General features: G+C 45.5%; 1 protein-coding gene across 1 annotated transcript in view; it reads left to right on the top strand.

Moving 5' to 3' along the window:
• COL23A1 (collagen type XXIII alpha 1 chain) overlaps positions 1–17,619 on the top strand; it is a gene marked incomplete at its 5' end in the record, with an annotated part of 174,081 nt that overhangs the window by 120,247 nt on the left and 36,215 nt on the right. Inside the window, 2 exon segments of the mRNA XM_084215806.1 lie at positions 3,700–3,744; positions 11,484–11,527. Of these exon segments, the coding sequence (XP_084071932.1) occupies positions 3,700–3,744; positions 11,484–11,527 (89 nt within the window).

Raw genomic sequence — 17,619 nt, 5'->3', positions numbered from 1 at the left:
CATTTAACAGAGCATTGGTGTTCAGCAAGGCTTTGCTGGATTTCCTTTCTTGCTAACCCTTTAAACTCACTTTGTCCTTGACAAACATTGATTTTACCTTGTGCCCAACAGTAATTTGCCCAGGCAGAAATTTATCCACCCAGCTGAAGGGCTGGGAGGCAGCAATACAGCCTCCCAGCCATGGAAATGTGGGTCAAGGACTAGATTTGGTTTAATTACAGGGGATAAAAAGATGTTAAACATGCATAGTGCCTGTTCTCCTTGGTGCTGATGGATTATGGTGTTCATTGAGCAGCCCAATTTGCAATGGGTAAATTAGTTCAAACAAAGGTTATTTACTGTACTGTGGACAAGTACATGGGTTTGTAAGAATATGTGAATAATAAAGTGATGTTGATTTTTAATATTTCATTTACTTGCTCACAGTAGATGACATAAGTGGCTGCTACCCAGCAATTGTGAGTGTTTGCTATGAACTTTTTACCTTGTTTCTGAAGAGCTATTCTTTAGATACATCCATCATCTCTTCCTCATAATATTTTCAAATAGCAATATATTTAATTCTCTTTCTTTGTCTTTGGGTTACTAAATCTATCATCTTACTGGGAAGCTTATGGTATTGTCAGAAATTGCATATTATGCCCTGGATTAAGGCTGTTTAGCTTGAACGTGACAAGTTGTTTAAAAATAGACTGTTATGCTTTGTATTCATTCTCCACTCCAAAACTCTCTTTCATAACAATGTAAATAAAGGACTCCAGAACTGATACAGTGGGGCTGGCACAATTAGAAGAAAAGGCTCAGCCATTGCCCAATTTACTTTAGTGCAGCGTGAATCTTAATTCTATTGAACAAACATCAGACTGCGAGGTCTTGGGAGATGGAGCCATTAGGTAACAGTTTACAGGGAACATTCATCTTCTAGCAAATTTCCAGGCCTCCTTAATTTCTTTTGTAGTTTCTTAAAGGGGTTGAAAACAGGAGGTGTACCATGGATTCACTTTATGCCTGGTTCATTTGCAGTATCTAAAGCTGAGAGCCCAGAATAAGCTGGAAATTGCTACAGTAATAATTTCCAATTGTTCTGAGCATAGATATTATCACATCTGCAGAGTTTGGGGTTGCAGATGGCATTAGTGACTCCTGGGCTGCTCCTCTGTGCTGCCCTTTCCTGTGGGAGCTGGGAGGTTTCTGTCCTGCTCACCCCCATCTGCACCACAGAATTGACACTTGCAACTTTTGCCCAAAGTAAGTGCTGGGTTTGATATTTTTCCTTTTAATTCCCACCAATTTTTTTTTTTTCCTCAGAAGCATTTCCTAATCCAGCTACTGCATAGCAGCAGGATTCTAAATGTGGTTTCCAAAATGCTATTTTTTTTTAAATCAAATTGCTTTCAGATAAAAACAGCAAGTAAAACAGATGAGAATTTTTTTTTTAAATTTTTTCCTCTTCCAGTTTTGGTTTATCTCACTTACCACAAGCAATAACTCTAAAATATATTTGTAATTCCATGTGCTGCACCCACTTTACAGATTTCCTGGAAGACTGTAGGGAAAGAATTACAAGATCACAAAATGGTTTGGGTTGGAAGGGACCTTTAAAAGTCACCTGGTCCAATCCCCTTGCAATGAGCAGGGACATCTTCAGCTAGGTCAGGCCAGTCAAAGCTCCATCCAGCCTGACTTTGAATGTTTCCAGGGATGGGGTATCCACCCTCTCTCTGGACAGCCTGTGTTGGTGTAGGCCAGAGTCAATTTTTCCCGTGTGTGAAGTATTAAGAAATTCCTTAAACTTGAAAAAAAACCCAACCTAGTATTAAGGTCCCTTTTTATACAGAATCTTTGGTTCCTTGAAGGTTTCTCACATTCCCAGTTGAATGGCTCCAACCCAAGCTTTATGTGGGAGCTCTGTGCATCCACCCTTTGATATCAACTCTCTTTTAAGCTGCCTAAAAGCATCAATACCAGGCCATTACTCACTTGTTTAGATATTTGGCCTCCCTCTCCTACACCTCCATTAGGACATTTCCTCCTCCCTGGGGAGCAGCCTGTGCTTTCTGCCAGCAGGAGGGAAAGCAGAATGGTTACTGAGCTTAGATTAAACAGAACCAGGAGGAATCCTTGGCAAGGCAGGGAAGGATTAAGCAAGGCTGGTGTTTAAAGCACCCCCTGCACTCCAAGGGAGGCTGGAAGCTGCTGAGGCTCAGGCTCTGCCTGCAGGTCAGACCCCCAGAATTAGCCCAGAGGGTGGTGCAGGTAAAGGGGCTTTAATTGCTCAGTCACCACTGGTCTCCAAGGTTGAAAAAGGTGCTTCATCAGAGCTGTGGTTCCTCTCCAAAGCAGCTGGATGTGGGGATGGAAGAAGTAAACCTCTCCCCTGGCTGTAATGTGCTTTCAAGGAGGCTGCAAATACGTTGGGGGATTTTTTTGTCTCCCCTGTAGAAACTTGTGAGCAAGTTACTTAAGGAGTAGTGGTAGACATTTCTACCAGTCATTTGTGACTACCCAGGGCTTCTGTCTGCAGGTTGCCAATCCCATAGCAAGGGACCAGGTGGGATTTGGGCTCCCACTGGAGCCCCTGTGAGGGTAGGGGGTCCTCTGGAGCTCTGTGGTGGGCTGGGGAAAGGGACTGCTGGACAGTGTATCCAAACTTCAAAGAGGAGAACTCCAGGCTGTGGCTGAAATTCTGTACATGCAGTTGCACATCTGAGCACAGAAATGTTTATGCAACAGGAGAAATTCTGATAGGAGTGCAGAAATATTTAATGATCTTTGTTTATCATCCTTTTCCAGCAGAAAGGAGAGGGAGCAGTGTTGTTTCACAGATAAAAAAGTGAGTTCTTGCCTTTTGTTAATGTTGCTGTCACTCAGTAAATACTCTACCAGAGCTGGCTGGCCTGCTGCAGGAGGCTGCAGAAAGGAGCTTTTTCTTCCAGCCTGGTAATGCACATGGCGTGGGAGAACGGATGCTTCCAGGTGCCAGGCAAGGAATGCTGGCTGCAGCAGAGAGGCTGCAACACAATGGCATGAAGGATGTGGTGTTATGGCTTTGCCAGGGACATGGATGCTCTGGGTGTGCTGGAGCAGTATTCTGTATCAGGGTTTATTGTTTGAGTGCTTTTTTCCCTTAATTAAGTGTATTTTGTCACTTATGACACTTTATTGATCCCTTAGCCATTGCTGCCCAGTAGGGTAAGAATACAAGCAAGATTTATACCTGAAATTAAAAGTGCATGACCAGATCTAGGCTGTGTCAGCAGTTGCACAGAACCAGCTCTGACTCAGATAACGATTAGTATCAAGAGGTTCATGTTCATTGCTTTAATACTTTAAATATTGTGATTTGCAAGTCTGTAACAGCCATTTGCAGCACGCAAGGACTGCACAGCAATGCTGCTTGGTCAGAAAAAGATTTTTCCCAGAATTTTGGATCATGTTAGATCTGGGCTTCTCTACTATCTACAATACTGATAACTTCAGTACCTGCTTCCCAGCTTGCCTTGGTTTTTTTCACTGGAATTAAGTTGTGGGGGAAAAAAAAAGTGGTATTTAAATTGTGCTGCCTACTAATTATGTTGGTATTTGTGAAAGGAGGGAAGACACGAGATGGGTCCAAAGGGGAGGACATGGTAGATGCTCTGCTGAGCTGGCTGTCCATGGGTCATCACTAACCCTGTGCTCTCTGCCTGCCTCCCACAGGGCCCCCGGGGAGGCGAGGGAAGCCCGGCCGGCGCGGAGAACCCGGTAAGCATCACCTGCCAGGGGCTGTCATGGGGCTATCATGGGGCTGTCATGGGGGTGGGAGCCTTTGGGTAATGCACCTGCCACCTCCATCTAACAGGCTGTGGAACAGGGGCTTCCCTCACCCCTGTGCGCTGGGCATAAAGGGTTTTATTAAAAACTTTTTAAAAACAAACTAAAACCAGCTCCCAAACCCCTAAATCCAAAAACGAATTTAAAAAACATAAAAAAAAGAAACCAACCAACCAACCAATCAAAACAAAAAACCAGTTCCACTCAAAACACCCACAGCTGTTTTATCCACGCTTCCATTTCTCTTTGTACCATTCAGCCTCATCACTGCCCCACCCAACACTGAAGAGGAACAGTGAAGGAGCATGGGAATAGGGAATGGAGCATGGAAACAGGGAATGGAGCATGGAAACAGGGAATGGAGCAGGGAAACAGGGAATTCCCCAGCCATGCTGGATGGGAGGTGTGCTCTGGCTCGTTCTCTGCCTGTGGCCATGTCCCTGTGCTGTCTGCCAGCCATGGGGTGGTGGGGTCTGCATTTGGGAGTCAGGGATAACCAAACCTCAGCCACCAGCCCTGGACACATCCCCTGAGCATCAGTGTGCCCTCAGCCTGGCTGAAACCACAGGGCAGCCTTGCTGGGGGTTCATTTGAGCTGGCTGTAATTCTGTGTCTCTGGCACTTCAGTGTATCTGGTGAGGTTTGGGGCTTTGTCTCTGAAATGGGAAAGGACTGCCCCTGTTTCAGCTGGGGAGAGGTGCTGTTTGCATTCTGCTCTTGGGTCTGAGTGCTGCTGGAGAAGGGAGAGATGCAGCTGGTGTTGCTCTTTCTCAGGAAAATAGACTGGGATGTGCCCAGAGAGCCAGGCAGTTTTTGGGATTGCCTCACTGTGCCAGAAAGCAGCACATAAAATTACATATCCCAGCTCTTAGGTTCTTGAACACGGATAGAATGAACGGGAGCCAGTGGATTTTAATTTAGTGAGGAAGCTGAATTCTGTCCTCTGCTACCTCTTGCTATTGAAAATTCACAACTGGGATTTCAAAAAGGGCATCATAACTTTCTGATCACCAATATTTTAAACACTTTTTTAGACTCTGAGGCAAGGAAATCGAGTGGATATGTGCTGTACACCAGCAGCAGCACCTGAACTGAGGGACAAAAAAGGCAGGCAGGCATTTCCCTTCTCTTCCACTGCTGGTATTCCTGAGTGCATTAGGGGTTTTTTGTTCATGAAGCATCAGGGATTTACTCCTGGCCAAGGGATAGGTGCTGATGGGGTGGTGCTGGATCCCAGCCAGCTTTGTTAATTTGTTTCATTTTCCCAGCAGCCAGGCTGTAGGAGCAGCCACCAGACAGCTTTGATTATTTTCTTGGGTTTTTTTAAAACATCACCTGAGGGCTTTAAGGAGCACAGTGGAATACAGCATTCTAGCAAGGGCAGCTGGAGAGGTCAGCCAGTGGGTCTGATTTTATATGCAGGCATTTATGTAAAACAGTGCAAGATGTGTCTCTGGTCCTGACAAAAATCTGGGAGGTAGCACTGGGCTCACACATGCCCCCACATCTCTTCTCCCTGCTTCATGCAAAACTTTTGCAAAGCGGCAATTTCCCTCGTGTTGTGACACATCTGCAAACGCACTTGAGCATCCTTCTGATGAAGCAGAAAGCTGCCAGGGAATCAATGCAGAGCCAGCAAGAAAACAAACATTGTAAAAGAAAATAAAAATGAGAAAAGAAGAAATTCATTATTGATGATAAAAAATTCCAAACCTTAGTAACAGCTTTTTAAAATTTCTGTAATTGTGGAGGAAAATGGAGAAGAGTGCAGCTGCCACCCACTGCACACAGGCACAGAGTGGGGCTCCAAGGGGCAGCCCAGTGCAATCCCAGGAATGCAGTGCAGAGCCTGCACTGCCCCACTGCAGATACACAGGGAGCAGGCATCCTGCTGTGTGCTGCTTTTGGCTGAGCTGACTGATGTTTGTTTCTCCAGATAACTTGAATATATATTTCTATATCTGTTTGAGAACCTGACCACACATAAACTGGGCCCTTGTTCCTTCACTGCAGCTGATAAATGTGAATAAAACTTTGTTTGTGTAGCATGCTGGTGTCCATCCCCAGGGACCTTGCCTGGTTAGGGCTTCACAGCCTCCAGACAAAGGCTGTTGAGGAGCCAGAAGACTCAGCCCTGCCAAGGGAAGTGTTTTTCTTTGGCCTTTGTTGAAATAGTCATGTTGAAAAAGCTTTTCAGATTATATTGAAACTTTCAATGTATATCTCTACGAAACAAGCAGAGAAACTGTTAAGAGATACTCCTGTCCCTTTTAATCACACCCTCTTCTTGATCTAAACCAAGACTGAATTTTGCTTTTTTCTTCTGCCATGATGGATTCAGATGAAATAAATTAATCCTCCAGCTCTGTTTCTCTAAACTAAGAATTCATCATCATGAAAACCCATTGGGACAACAGCTCTCTTCCACAGATATGTACCATACCATAAAATATTAATTTTTAAACCATTTTTGGCAAAAAAAATTACCTATTTAGACCATTTGGACGTGGGACAAGCCTGGCTGCACATGTTTCAAAACCACTTGTTAAACCAATGGGGTGAACCCCCACTGCCCCCAGAACCTACCCAGGGCAGGCAGTGGGTCCTGCTGGGGCCTTGCCTCTGGGCTGCTGGTTTATTTTGCTGTAGAGAAGCACAAAGGCAACAAGTTTCCCCCTGGGGAGCCCTGGAGGGCAGAGGGGGCTGCACTAAACCCCAGCTTCCCTTTGGGCTTCACATCTCTGGTGGCAGTTCCAGCTCCCTGTGGTGGCACTAAGGTCCTCCTGTCACCCCTTCCCTGAGCTCAGACACAAAGATCAAGTACCTGGGGAGTGCTTCTGCCCCCATCAGCCCAGCTGAACAAACCAGGGAGTAATTGAGTCAAATGGCCCCATCCAACCCATTTTATTTACTCTCTCCATCATCTGGCCCTGTGGGAAGCACTGCTGCAGCAGAGGAGCAGTCCTGGGGCTGGGCACAGCCACTGCAAAAGAGGCTGCTTTTTAAAACCAATTTATCCCACTGTTGCTACCACAAGGCCAGAAAATTCACCCCAGCAGCTTCCCTGGGGGATGTCACTTTGGCTGTTTGGTCTGGTCCAGCAAGTCCTGAGCTCCATCCCACTCTGCCAGGACAGACACAAGGGTCCCAGCACCCTTATCCCTGCACATGATCATCAGCAGTTTCTTTTCCAGTGGAAAGCAAGCACAGCCTTGAAGAGTCATGTGCACCCACCCATGGAAGAAGCCTAGAGAAAGAAAAACACATTTTAATACAATTTTATGTGGGATTTTCAGCCTTCTCTCTGTGGGGTTGGAAGGAAGGCTTTGCAGCACTTGCTGTCGTGATTGGCCCTGACAGCCAGCCTGCTCATCTCAGATGCAGTTCCTTTTCCTTGCCAAAGGCAAAATCAGGTTTAATGTCATGTTAGCTTATTTTTCCAATGTGATATGTCCCAGTGAGGACACAGTTCAACTGCTGGAGCGAGCGTTTGTGAAATCACACGGATTTTTGCCAGGGACCTGGGAGGTTTTGCTTCCCCTCTTGCTGCCAGCTGGTGCTGTGTGAGCAGGATGGGGTAGGGACACACAGCCCTCACAGGGCTTTGTGTTTATTGTTTTAAAGACTGAGCCATGCTGGGGTGTTCCTGAAGGATGGATGAACAGGATCCAGGATTTGGGAGCTTAGTTGGAGTATTGGTTCAAAGGCTTTGCACGACTAGATGGTGGGAGATGATGTTCCTGTCTCTTGGATTATCATTCTGCTTTCTTCCCCTGGCTTGATGATTGATCCAAAAACTCAGAATCTCTCAAAATAAACCAAGAGACAATCCACATGAAACGTTCAGCTTGGCAAGTCTCTGAGTAAGGCTCTGCTCTCCTGACATGAAGCAAGAGCTGCCCCAGGACGCAAACACCCAAAGCTGATGGCTGGGGTGCAGCTGTCTGCATTGGCTGTGCACAGCTACAGCCCAGGGGGATAAACACTGGCTGGTTTGGCACAAAATTCCCTCTACAGGTGGGCCAGAGAGGGCATTTTTTTAATGAATTGTTATTTCATTGGACTTGGCATTATTTCTGTTTCTGGCAGAAAAAGTTTTGTTTACAAAATGTTTTCATCTCAAAAGCAGTTTTTGGGGAAATGTGTTGAAATTTTGCTGTGGGATAGAAGTCTGCTGCCCACCACCCACAATTTTTTCTTTTTCTTTACGTTACACTGCAGGTATTGCCTCAATTTGAACTTCTAACAAAGATTTAATTCAAAGGGCTTTTTGTTACTTTGGGAGGGCTTTTTTCTTACAGCTATTCTGTTTGTGCAAATATCCTGATTTGGAACAAAAAGGAATCAAAAGATTTTTTAAAAGGAAAAAACCAATGTGATTTCTATGCAGGGAAGGTTTATTTCTCTCCCAGTGGTATATATACTTAAAATCCCATATTATACATATCAAGGTTTATGCTTTCAAACCCATTAGCCTTGAATGGAAAATTGTAAATATACAGTTGCTATTATTCAGTAAGTACACATGGGGCTGCATGTGGGTAAATCACACAGAGAACCATATTTATTTGGGGATTTCTATTGCTCCCCCTATTTCTCATTATAAACTGCCTGTGACAATCTCATACCCAATGAATTATTCTGCTGAATTTCAGGAAAAATCTAATCTGGCGTTCAGTAATGAGCTTCTGCTAGGAGAGCATATTCCCTGTGTGCCCCAGCACTGAGGCAAAGATAGGAGTTAGAGGTCAGCACACAGTGACAAATAAAGTTTTTCCCAGATTCTGTGGCTTCTTATGGCTGTAGCAGTTGTCACCTGTTGTTACCCATGGCTCTGTTACTCCCCTTACAGCATCCCAAATTAAAAGCTCCATGTGTATGTATATACATAGTGCTTGTGTTAAATACACATAGCCATGTATTAATATAGATTTTTTTTACTATATATTTTTTTTTACATCTTCAGGTGGCCATAGGTGCATGTTTGCTACCTTAGGGATGGGCTATTTGCCCTTTTGTGCTGCAGCAAAATCCCCTCTGACTCTTCCTGAGCTGTTGGAAAGGCCTGGCTGGTTTTGTTTCCCCTGCCTGGCTCTTTCCTCTCATGGCAGGAGAGCTTGCATGATAAATGACTTGCAGATTTAACAGAAATATCATCTTATCCCAAAATTTCCAAGCTGAAAAAATACTTGGAAATAAATGACTGTGACCTGTCATTTCCCATATGTTTGTGTACTGCTGGGGATGATGCTGCTGTGACCCACTCGGGCTTTGCATATACAAAACAGCATTCATGTTGGTCAATCAGGAAATCTGGGTCATTAATTTTTAATGAGTTTTGATTTTCACCTCCTGCTAGCACAGCTGTGCATGTTCTTAAAGAATCTTTTTGTGTTTCCAAATATCTCCATGCCCTTGCATGCTTGAGCACATGGTGTTCACTCCTGGTTACAGCAGCATCCTCTCTGTCCAGGTAAACCAATCATAGACCAAAATCTCTGCATTTGCAGGTTATTTTTGTATTTCACCTCTTCCTTCTGAAATCAGCCCCCAAGTTAATCTGTCACATAGTTTTCAGTACACAAAGGCTGTTTCCAACTTTTATTTGTTGTAAGAAGAATTTCCAAGTTGTTTCATTCTTCCTTGCAGCCTCTCAAACTGATTATTGCCAGTCAAAATTATTAGCAGCAAATTCTGGCAAATTTCTTTGAAAAGAGCATAAATCTTGTGCAATGTGCCCACAAAAATGAGATGGCTGGATGAGGGGAAGCCCCTGGGTACAGGATCAGTTTCTTTATTTATTATTGAATTGCAAAAATATTTGACTTTTTTTCATAGGGAACAAGTGTCTGGCGACTGGGCTGTTGAAAAACACATTCAGCAAACCAGAAAGTTCTGTTGTTCTTAGGAGGAGACATCAGTTCAATAGGTTTAACTTTATGCCCTAATGAAGATTTATTTAACCTCAATTGGCCAACAGCACAGTGAAAGATTGGTGTAACTCCACTGATGGGGCTGGAGAACATCCAGAGGTGCATTAACACACCTCCCATTTGACTGATTCCTGAATTTGGGAGGAGGAAGCACTTTAAAAGAGCACTTGCCTGCACATGTTGGGGAGAAAAAAACAGTAGCTGAGAAAAAGAAAGTAGGCAACAAATTCCAAAGAGATTATAATTGGTACATGATTGAAATCCCATATTAAAATAATTTCCTGCCCACTTCTTTGAGACTTAAGTCTTGACTTTTCCACAAAAGGGCTCTTGTGGGTAGCCTGGTGTAAGTGAGTTAATAAATCAGGTTTATGATTCTCAGTTAATAAATTGGCATAGAGCCACTGGCTTCTGTATTCAGAAGAAATTAAACCAAGGAGAGCAAGTTAAGCCCCTGTGCTCCTGGCCCGGAGGCTGTCCCTGCCCCAGGCATGGCTGTGTGGCACTGACCCCCTTCAGGTGACAGACACAGGTCAGTGGGATGGTTCTTGGTGCACTGCCAGCCATTATTTGTTGCCACCCCTCATTCTTAGGCTTGTTTGGTTTTTATTTAATTCAACTCAGCCATGTTTTTAATTTTAAAATTAATTTTAAAATCCTTGAAAAGGCATTGACTTGAAATATGCTTCTTGAATAATGTTGAATAACATAGACGAACAAAGCTTTTTAAAATTTTTTTTTGCCTCCATTTTAAGCTTTCCCACTTTTTTTTCTTTTCTAATTGTGCTTCCAGTTTCTGGTTTTGATCAGGCAAGAACCAGAGCATGAAGAAATCCCAAACAGAGCTATAGGCTGCCTCATGAACAGGAGTGCAACATGGATTGGGGCACAGTGCTCACCTCAGTGCAGCACCAGCTCGGCAAGCAGTGAGAAAACTGCAGAAATTGCTGTGGCTGTGCTGAACACCCTGCCCTGCTGGGGGATTCTGGGGAATGTTCTTTTCCTACTGCTGTCAGAGCCAGGCTCAGACTGTGCCCCTGGCCCCCAAAGCCTGACCTAGGTGTGATGGGAATTTCCCTGGAGCTGAGGCACTGAGCAGCAGCCCAGGGAACAGGAGCAGGGGCACATGGGGGTGGCACAGGGCTCTGGGGCTGTGTGACACGTTTGGAGGTCAGGGAGAGGTGGGCACATCCAACAGAAACATTTGGGGTCTGTGGCAGCAGCAGCACTGCCCTTGTCAGGTCCCTACCAGGCTGCTCCTCTGGCTTTTGTGAGCTTGTATCCTGCTCCTCCTACATTTATCCAAAGGATAAATAAAGTCCATGGTGAAAATATAGATTTTATTAATAAAAATTTGCACATTTTTCTGGCCACATCTGTCTCCTTTCTGCTGGCCACATGTGGTGCCCAAGGCCCTGATGCCCTGCACATGGATCCTGCCCTGTGATGTGCCCAGGGTCTTGGGGAGGGAGAGAAAACAGAATCATACTGTGAAAAAGATGGGAAAAAAGTGGTTTTGCACCCCTGTCAGTACTGCTGTGCCAGCAGCACGGGTGAGATGGGGCTGAGTGAGGGTGGGGATGGTGCTGAGTGCATCTGCAAAGTCATCATGTGGGATTTGGACTGAAGAGTCCTAAATCATTCTGGTGTTGGTTCCTGCTTTGTGTTGCTTTGTCAGATTATACCTTTTCTTTGGAATTGACTTTTTTTTTTCTTTGTTTTTCTTTTGTTTTCCAGGACCTGCAGTAAGTATCATGGATTTTACTGTTGGATCAACAAAGTTAAGTCTTCCCCTTCTCCTGCCTTTCAGCGTCCTTGCAAAAGCACAGCATTTTTTGGTAGAGGTGTGTCTGGAAACAAAATCAGTACCAGATGCTGCTGGATTTTTTTTTTTGTGATTGTAGACAAATTGTGGGGGGAATTTTAAAATGTTTAACTTGCTGCCCCAAGGGATTTTGACTAATTTTAAACTCAGAAAATATTCAGTAAAAAGGAGTTTTCCCTTTAAAGAGTTCTTTAGTCTGCCTCTATTTAACAGAAAGAGTGCTGTACTAATATTTAACATGTTACAGGGTTTATTGGTTCTAAAGCTCTGTCTTGCTTTTCTTATCTATTGTGTTTCCAGCATTTAATATGGGTTTGGTTGCCTCACAAGAGGGGCTAGAGGGAAAACCATAGCTTGCTTGCTTCTTTCTTTGAAGTCTTGGGTAGAATAATGAGCATTCCTACCAATGCAACCAGAAAATTTATGGGGAAATAGTTGTTTGAAGGGGTAATAGTTGAAAATGTGTCAACTCCTCCTTTCAAATGTTCAGACGTGCCTTTGGCTGTGCCACCACATCCAAATCTGTTGTTCTCCCGCTGGTTTTGGAGTGAGAATTTATGTTTTATTTGTGCCCTCCAAGTTGCTGAGGGTTGCTTTAAAAAATAAATTATGGGTATTAGGTGCTTCTGGTTTTCTACCTTTCTTCCCCCAAAGGAGGAGGAGGAAGAAGAGAGGTTCAGGCTGTTTGCAGCCACATTTCCTTGTCTGTCATTGCACTAGCAGAGGCATTTCTTCATGCTGTTCTCTTCCTATAGAGCCTCACTGGGTTGAAAGGGCTTATTTTAGGGAAAATAAATTTGGCAACTATTCCTGGGCTAATAAATTCCCAGTTTTGTTTTGGTGACAAGAAGTGAGGGCTGTCCCATCACCATGGCTCTGGTTCTCCTGGGACTGGCAGCACTGCCTGTGGGTTTAGTGAAGAGTTTTCAGCTTTTTGAATTTTTGCTTCTATTTCAAGTTCATTTTTTAACCTAAATACATAAGAGGGGTGTTGAGAAAAATGATTATTTGGGATTACAAATAAAGAGGATAGTGGGATACCGCCTGTTTAAAACTCCCAAATACAGCTTTAAGGGACACTGCCCCTTGACTGAAGTCCTTTGGCTAGTTAGAAATGGGTTTGTGTGGCTGTTTGGTGGTGCTCAGAGGCTCCTCTGAGCCACACAGGAGCCAGGGGTGGTGCTGCCTCACGTGTGCTGTCTGCTCACGTTTATTATGGCCATCCAACGCAGGCAACATATGGTGCACTATTAATTTTTCTTTGTCTCTAGTTGGTTTCATTTCCTGGTTCCCACGGCACTATTGAATTGCAAACGGAGCACAGGGGAGATTTAACACAAACAAGACCTTTTTTTCCTTTCCTCTTCCCTTGCCCTTCTTTGAAAGACAACTCCTGGTTTAGTTAATTTTTGGGCTGGGTGGGGTTTGTTGGTTGGTTAGTTTTGGTTTTTTTTAATCCTGCTTTTTAGCATAAATGGCCTTTGCCAGAGACTTCTTTAAGCATAATATAAAATAAGTCCTAGAACCCACAGAACCACAATATTATTTTATTTTAACAGTACTGCATTTATTAGTTTCTTCTGTTTCTTGATTTAGGCCAGAAGGAATTGATTACTTCTTACATGTATAGCATTACACTGCTCTAACTGTATCCCCAATTCTGTTGTTCCCTAGTAGCAGTTGTTCTGGTACTTTATTCTTTTGGCTGTCATAAGTTAGTTATGCATATAAAATTATTAGAATTTGTGGTACAGGAATTGTGGCTGATGGATGATTGATTGTCCTGTCTGTGAGTAAGGGGCATTCTGCTCAGATATGCTATAAAACCTCTGTTTTGGAGAGTATTAAAATCACATGCTGGGTAGGGAATTTCTACAATTGAAATATAGACTTACCACAGACTGTAATTAAGCATTTACAGTCACAGATATTAACAGACACATTATGTGTTAGTGTGCTGGCTGGGGAACTCACCAGCAAGCGAGGGCAGGGCATTCCAAATGTTTCCTCTTTATCTGTGTGTGCTCCTCTGCCATACCTCTCCATAAACCCCCCTGTACCCTTTATCCCAAGCTGTAATTGGTTAAACGAGCAGTTGCTGGAGTCAGTGTTGATTCTGGATGAACCAGGAGTGCTGCAGGAGGCATTACAGCTGCAGGGGTGCTTAGGGGAAGGGAGTGAGGGGTGTGAAGGGGCTGCTGGAGCTGTCCCATGCCATGAGCAAAGCCTGACTCTGACTGTGCACCCACAGCATGCTGACACCACCTGAGTTTGTGCAGCAGGTGACATTGCTGCAGCAGGTGACATTGCTGCACCAGACACTCACCTGGCTGCCTGTTTGTGTGCCAGCTGATTCTCACCAGCTCCTTCCCAGGATCTGCCCTGGGTCTGCCTTGCAGCAGGCTCTGCTGTAGCTCAGGGCATGGTCAGCAGCCCCTTGGGCTGCAAACACCTCTGGGAACCCCCGAGGAGAGCAAGGAAGGTGAAATACCCAGTCTGGGCTGTGTTTTGTTCTGCTGATCCTGCAGCTGCTCTAGGAACTGCAGTAGGGTCCAGTAGGAATGATGCTATTCCCCACAGCATCAGCTGTGCTTTCTGCTTCACTGCAAATAAAGCAAAGCTCAGATGTGAGCTGGGAGAGGGCATCCTGCAAGGAAGTTAATGGATTTAGAGGAGTAAACCTTCACTGAATCAAGTGCTGGAACAGGAGTTTGAAGCTCAGTGATTGATGCTGCCGTGACCCTGGCTGCTGCCTCAGCCTCCACAACCTCTCCCCAACACTGAGATGTTTCCTTTCCTCTTGGCACCCCCATCCCAGGGCAGCTTTATGGGCAGGACCCAGTGTGTGCCATGCATGTCTGTGGCTCCAGGGCCAGAGGGGCTGGGCACAGGCAGCAGGGATGGGTGCAAGTTGGCAAAACCCTGGTAAGTAGCCAAAGGGGGGCAGGGGATCACAACCCAGGGAAGTCCAGGGAAAATACACCGTAGGTGTGACCCCTCTGATAGGAAAGTTACCCCAAGAGGTTTGTCTAGTTTAGTGCCAGGGCTGGCTGGAGAGGCCTTGGCCCCATGCCCTGCCTGCTGCTATGTGATGTCAAGCTGCTCCAGGTGCACTGACTGACTCATGTCCCTTGTTCCCCCCACAGGGGCAGTCAGGACGCGATGGTTACCCGGTAACTCCACTGCTCCTTGATTTTATTCTTTTCTAATCTGTGCTCTGTGGTCCTCTCCAGCATTTTCCATGACACTTGATTTTCCCTGCCTGTTTTAAGTTGCTTTTCTTCACTTTTTCCCTCCTCTCTTTCTTCATTAGCAATAGCTTTTGAGGGATTCAGCCCTAAAACTTAAAAGCCTGAGCTTTTGGTTGTAGGGATGAAATACTTGAGCCCTTTCATGGTTGCATTCACGCTCTTGTTTAAGAGTTCACTGGACTGCAAAGTGAGTGAAGGCTTTGGGTTTGTCCTCCTTAGAACTCTAAGAGGGGATACTGGTGAAAGAGCCTCAGGTGTTGAGGTAGATACTCATTTGCCCATATCCAAAAATTTGTCTGTGAGTGCAGAGCTGTCCTGCTAGTTGTGCAGGAGGAGGGAGTCCTTGTTCTGGCCAGACCCCAAACCTCAGCCTCCTGGCTGGCTCCCCTGTCCCTCATCAATGCCCTTGGATGGCCACAGGGCTCCAGCTCCCAGGGGCTCAGCAGCTCATCAGGGAGCCACTCCCGGGCATGCACTTGGTGTAAGGGGCTGCTAAAAAGCACTGTAAATTCCCCATGGCATGGAGAGAGAGCTTCCAGCTCTGCTCCTGCTTTTTGAATTGATGCAGTGAGCTCTGCACTGCCTGTTGCTCTGGAAGGGGTGTATTGGCTTTCTTTAGCCTTCTCCTTCCTGTGGTTGATGCCCTTTTTTTCCTTTTTTTTCCTCCTTTTTTTTTTTTTTTCTTTTTTTTCCTGAATGAGGGTGCTAGGAAAACTCCCTGCTTGTCTTTGCCACCACATGCCCTGGCCTTGAGTGCCCAGAAACCACAGAAACATCTAGTGAGTTTTTTTGTGTGCCAGGGAGCACAAGAGAGGAGGAGTGGAAGGGAATTCCAGGGATATTTGCAGTTTTCACTTCCCCTGGACCTCTGTGATCCTCCCTTGGGAGGGCAGCAGCGTTTCCCCAGAAGTGGAGAGGTGGGAGATGGGGTTAATTTTGCAGAACCAGCCCGTGTTGCCCCTGCATCCCTGCCATGAAAGCACTCGGGACTCCACCAAAGGATGAGGATAGATGAGGTTGGCTGGCAGGGAGGGCTGTGGCCAGCAGGGCTCTGTGTCCAGGGAAGGGCTTTGTCTCCCTCAGGTGGCACCTGCCCGCAGCAGCCCGGAGATGCTGGAGCCAGGAGGATGTACAGATGCCTCAGGGATCTGCTGGAAATTAAGAGTTTAATTTATTAGAAGTTAAGATGTGAAATTTCACTCTAATGGGCTGTTGATTGTCATTTTTAGGGTGGCTTTTTGCCCTTGTGGGGTGTGGCAAACCCTTCTGGAAACCCTTGGCAGGTTTGTCCCTTCTCCTGTCTCAATCATGTGGTTTAGTGGCAGAACTCTGAAAACCAGAAACTCTGGAAGGAAACAGGGACTGTTCCCTGGGAGAGAGCATCAGCACTGTCCCCGGGCAGCCTGGCACCTTGCCTGTCCCAGCTCCTGGAGAGGGATTTTGGTGATGCTCCAGCCCTTCTGGATGGTGTCAGGGACTGGGAGTGACCTCAACTCTGCTGCCACATCTGCACTGGGAAAACAGCATTCACATCACCACAAGGGTTTTCCTCCCCTCTCTTACCCCCAGGACCTGCAGTCCTGGTCCAGGCTGGTCTTATCCTGACTTTGAAACCAGCAAACACTGAATTACTACATCCACATGGCTGTGGCTGCACTAATTAATTGTATCTAATAAGGAGGTGAGGATAATTGTATTTCCAAAGCAAGATGTATCCCTGAAGAAGGAGGAAACAAAATATAAAGCAGACTTGGGAGTATTATTCAGCAGAAGCATATGGGCAGGTTTTATTAAATCCAGTTGCATATTCAAATGAATTTACTTATTTAGTTCCCTTCCAGGGGATCAAATAAACTATGAGCTGTTTCAGGGGGTGGATGTGGTGAAAATGCAGAGGTAGAAGGTGGGTATTAAGTGGTGTGTGGTGACACTTGCATCCCTTGGCCAGCAGTGCTAGTGTTAACTGAGCTGCAAGCAAAGGAAGCTTTAAAGGGATGAAGTGATCCAGAGCTCTGGAAATGGGACTGAGGGAGAAAACAGCTTCTATAAGATGATTTCAATATTTTTATACTTATCTTCTTAAGACGAGAGGTTTGGGCCTTACAATAAAACTCTACAGCAGAAACAGCTTTTTTCTTTATGAACTTCTGTAGGTTTATTGTTATTTTTGAAATCCCATAGAGGATTTTAGTTTCCATTTTTAACCCAATGGCATATCCTACTAACATTGTTGTAACAGCTATGAAGGATGTTGGGATTTGTCGATTTTCTGCTCTCGTTTGATTTGGTTTTGACACCCCACTGATCATGCATCACAGCACACACCTCAGCCTGAATTTCAGTGTAAGGGCTGTATGGGTCTGTCTTCTCCTTCCCCAGTAACATTTGAACTTGGCCAATTTCAGCCAGATTTGCCAGAGGGACAAAGACTTTGTAGAGAATAGTTTAACTTTTGATACTGGGGACAGGTTAAGGGAAAAAGGCTTTCTGATTCCCACGGTGAGGCAGGAGCCATGCTGCCACAGAGCTGCCTTGAGCTCAGCTTTGCATGGGGGCAGCAGAAAAGCAGGAAAAGCAGATGTGCAGCCACCACAATGATGGAAATGTGTTTCTTGCTGGGCAGGACCAGGCCCTGGGAGCAGGATTCCCTGGGATGTGTCCCAGGCTGTGCTTCCCCAGGCCAGGACCATCCCTGCTGCAGTGGCTCCCCCTGACCTGGGGTGCTGACAGCCTGCTGGGCCATTTACCCTGGGGAGCTGGGAGGGAGCAGGGGGCTGGTGCAGTGGGGCTGTGCTGC

This window comes from Fringilla coelebs (genome assembly GCF_963513975.1).
Source record: "Fringilla coelebs genome assembly, chromosome: 15".
In the NCBI taxonomy this organism is placed as follows: domain Eukaryota; kingdom Metazoa; phylum Chordata; class Aves; order Passeriformes; family Fringillidae; genus Fringilla; species Fringilla coelebs.
This window is presented reverse-complemented; position numbering and strand designations above follow the sequence as displayed.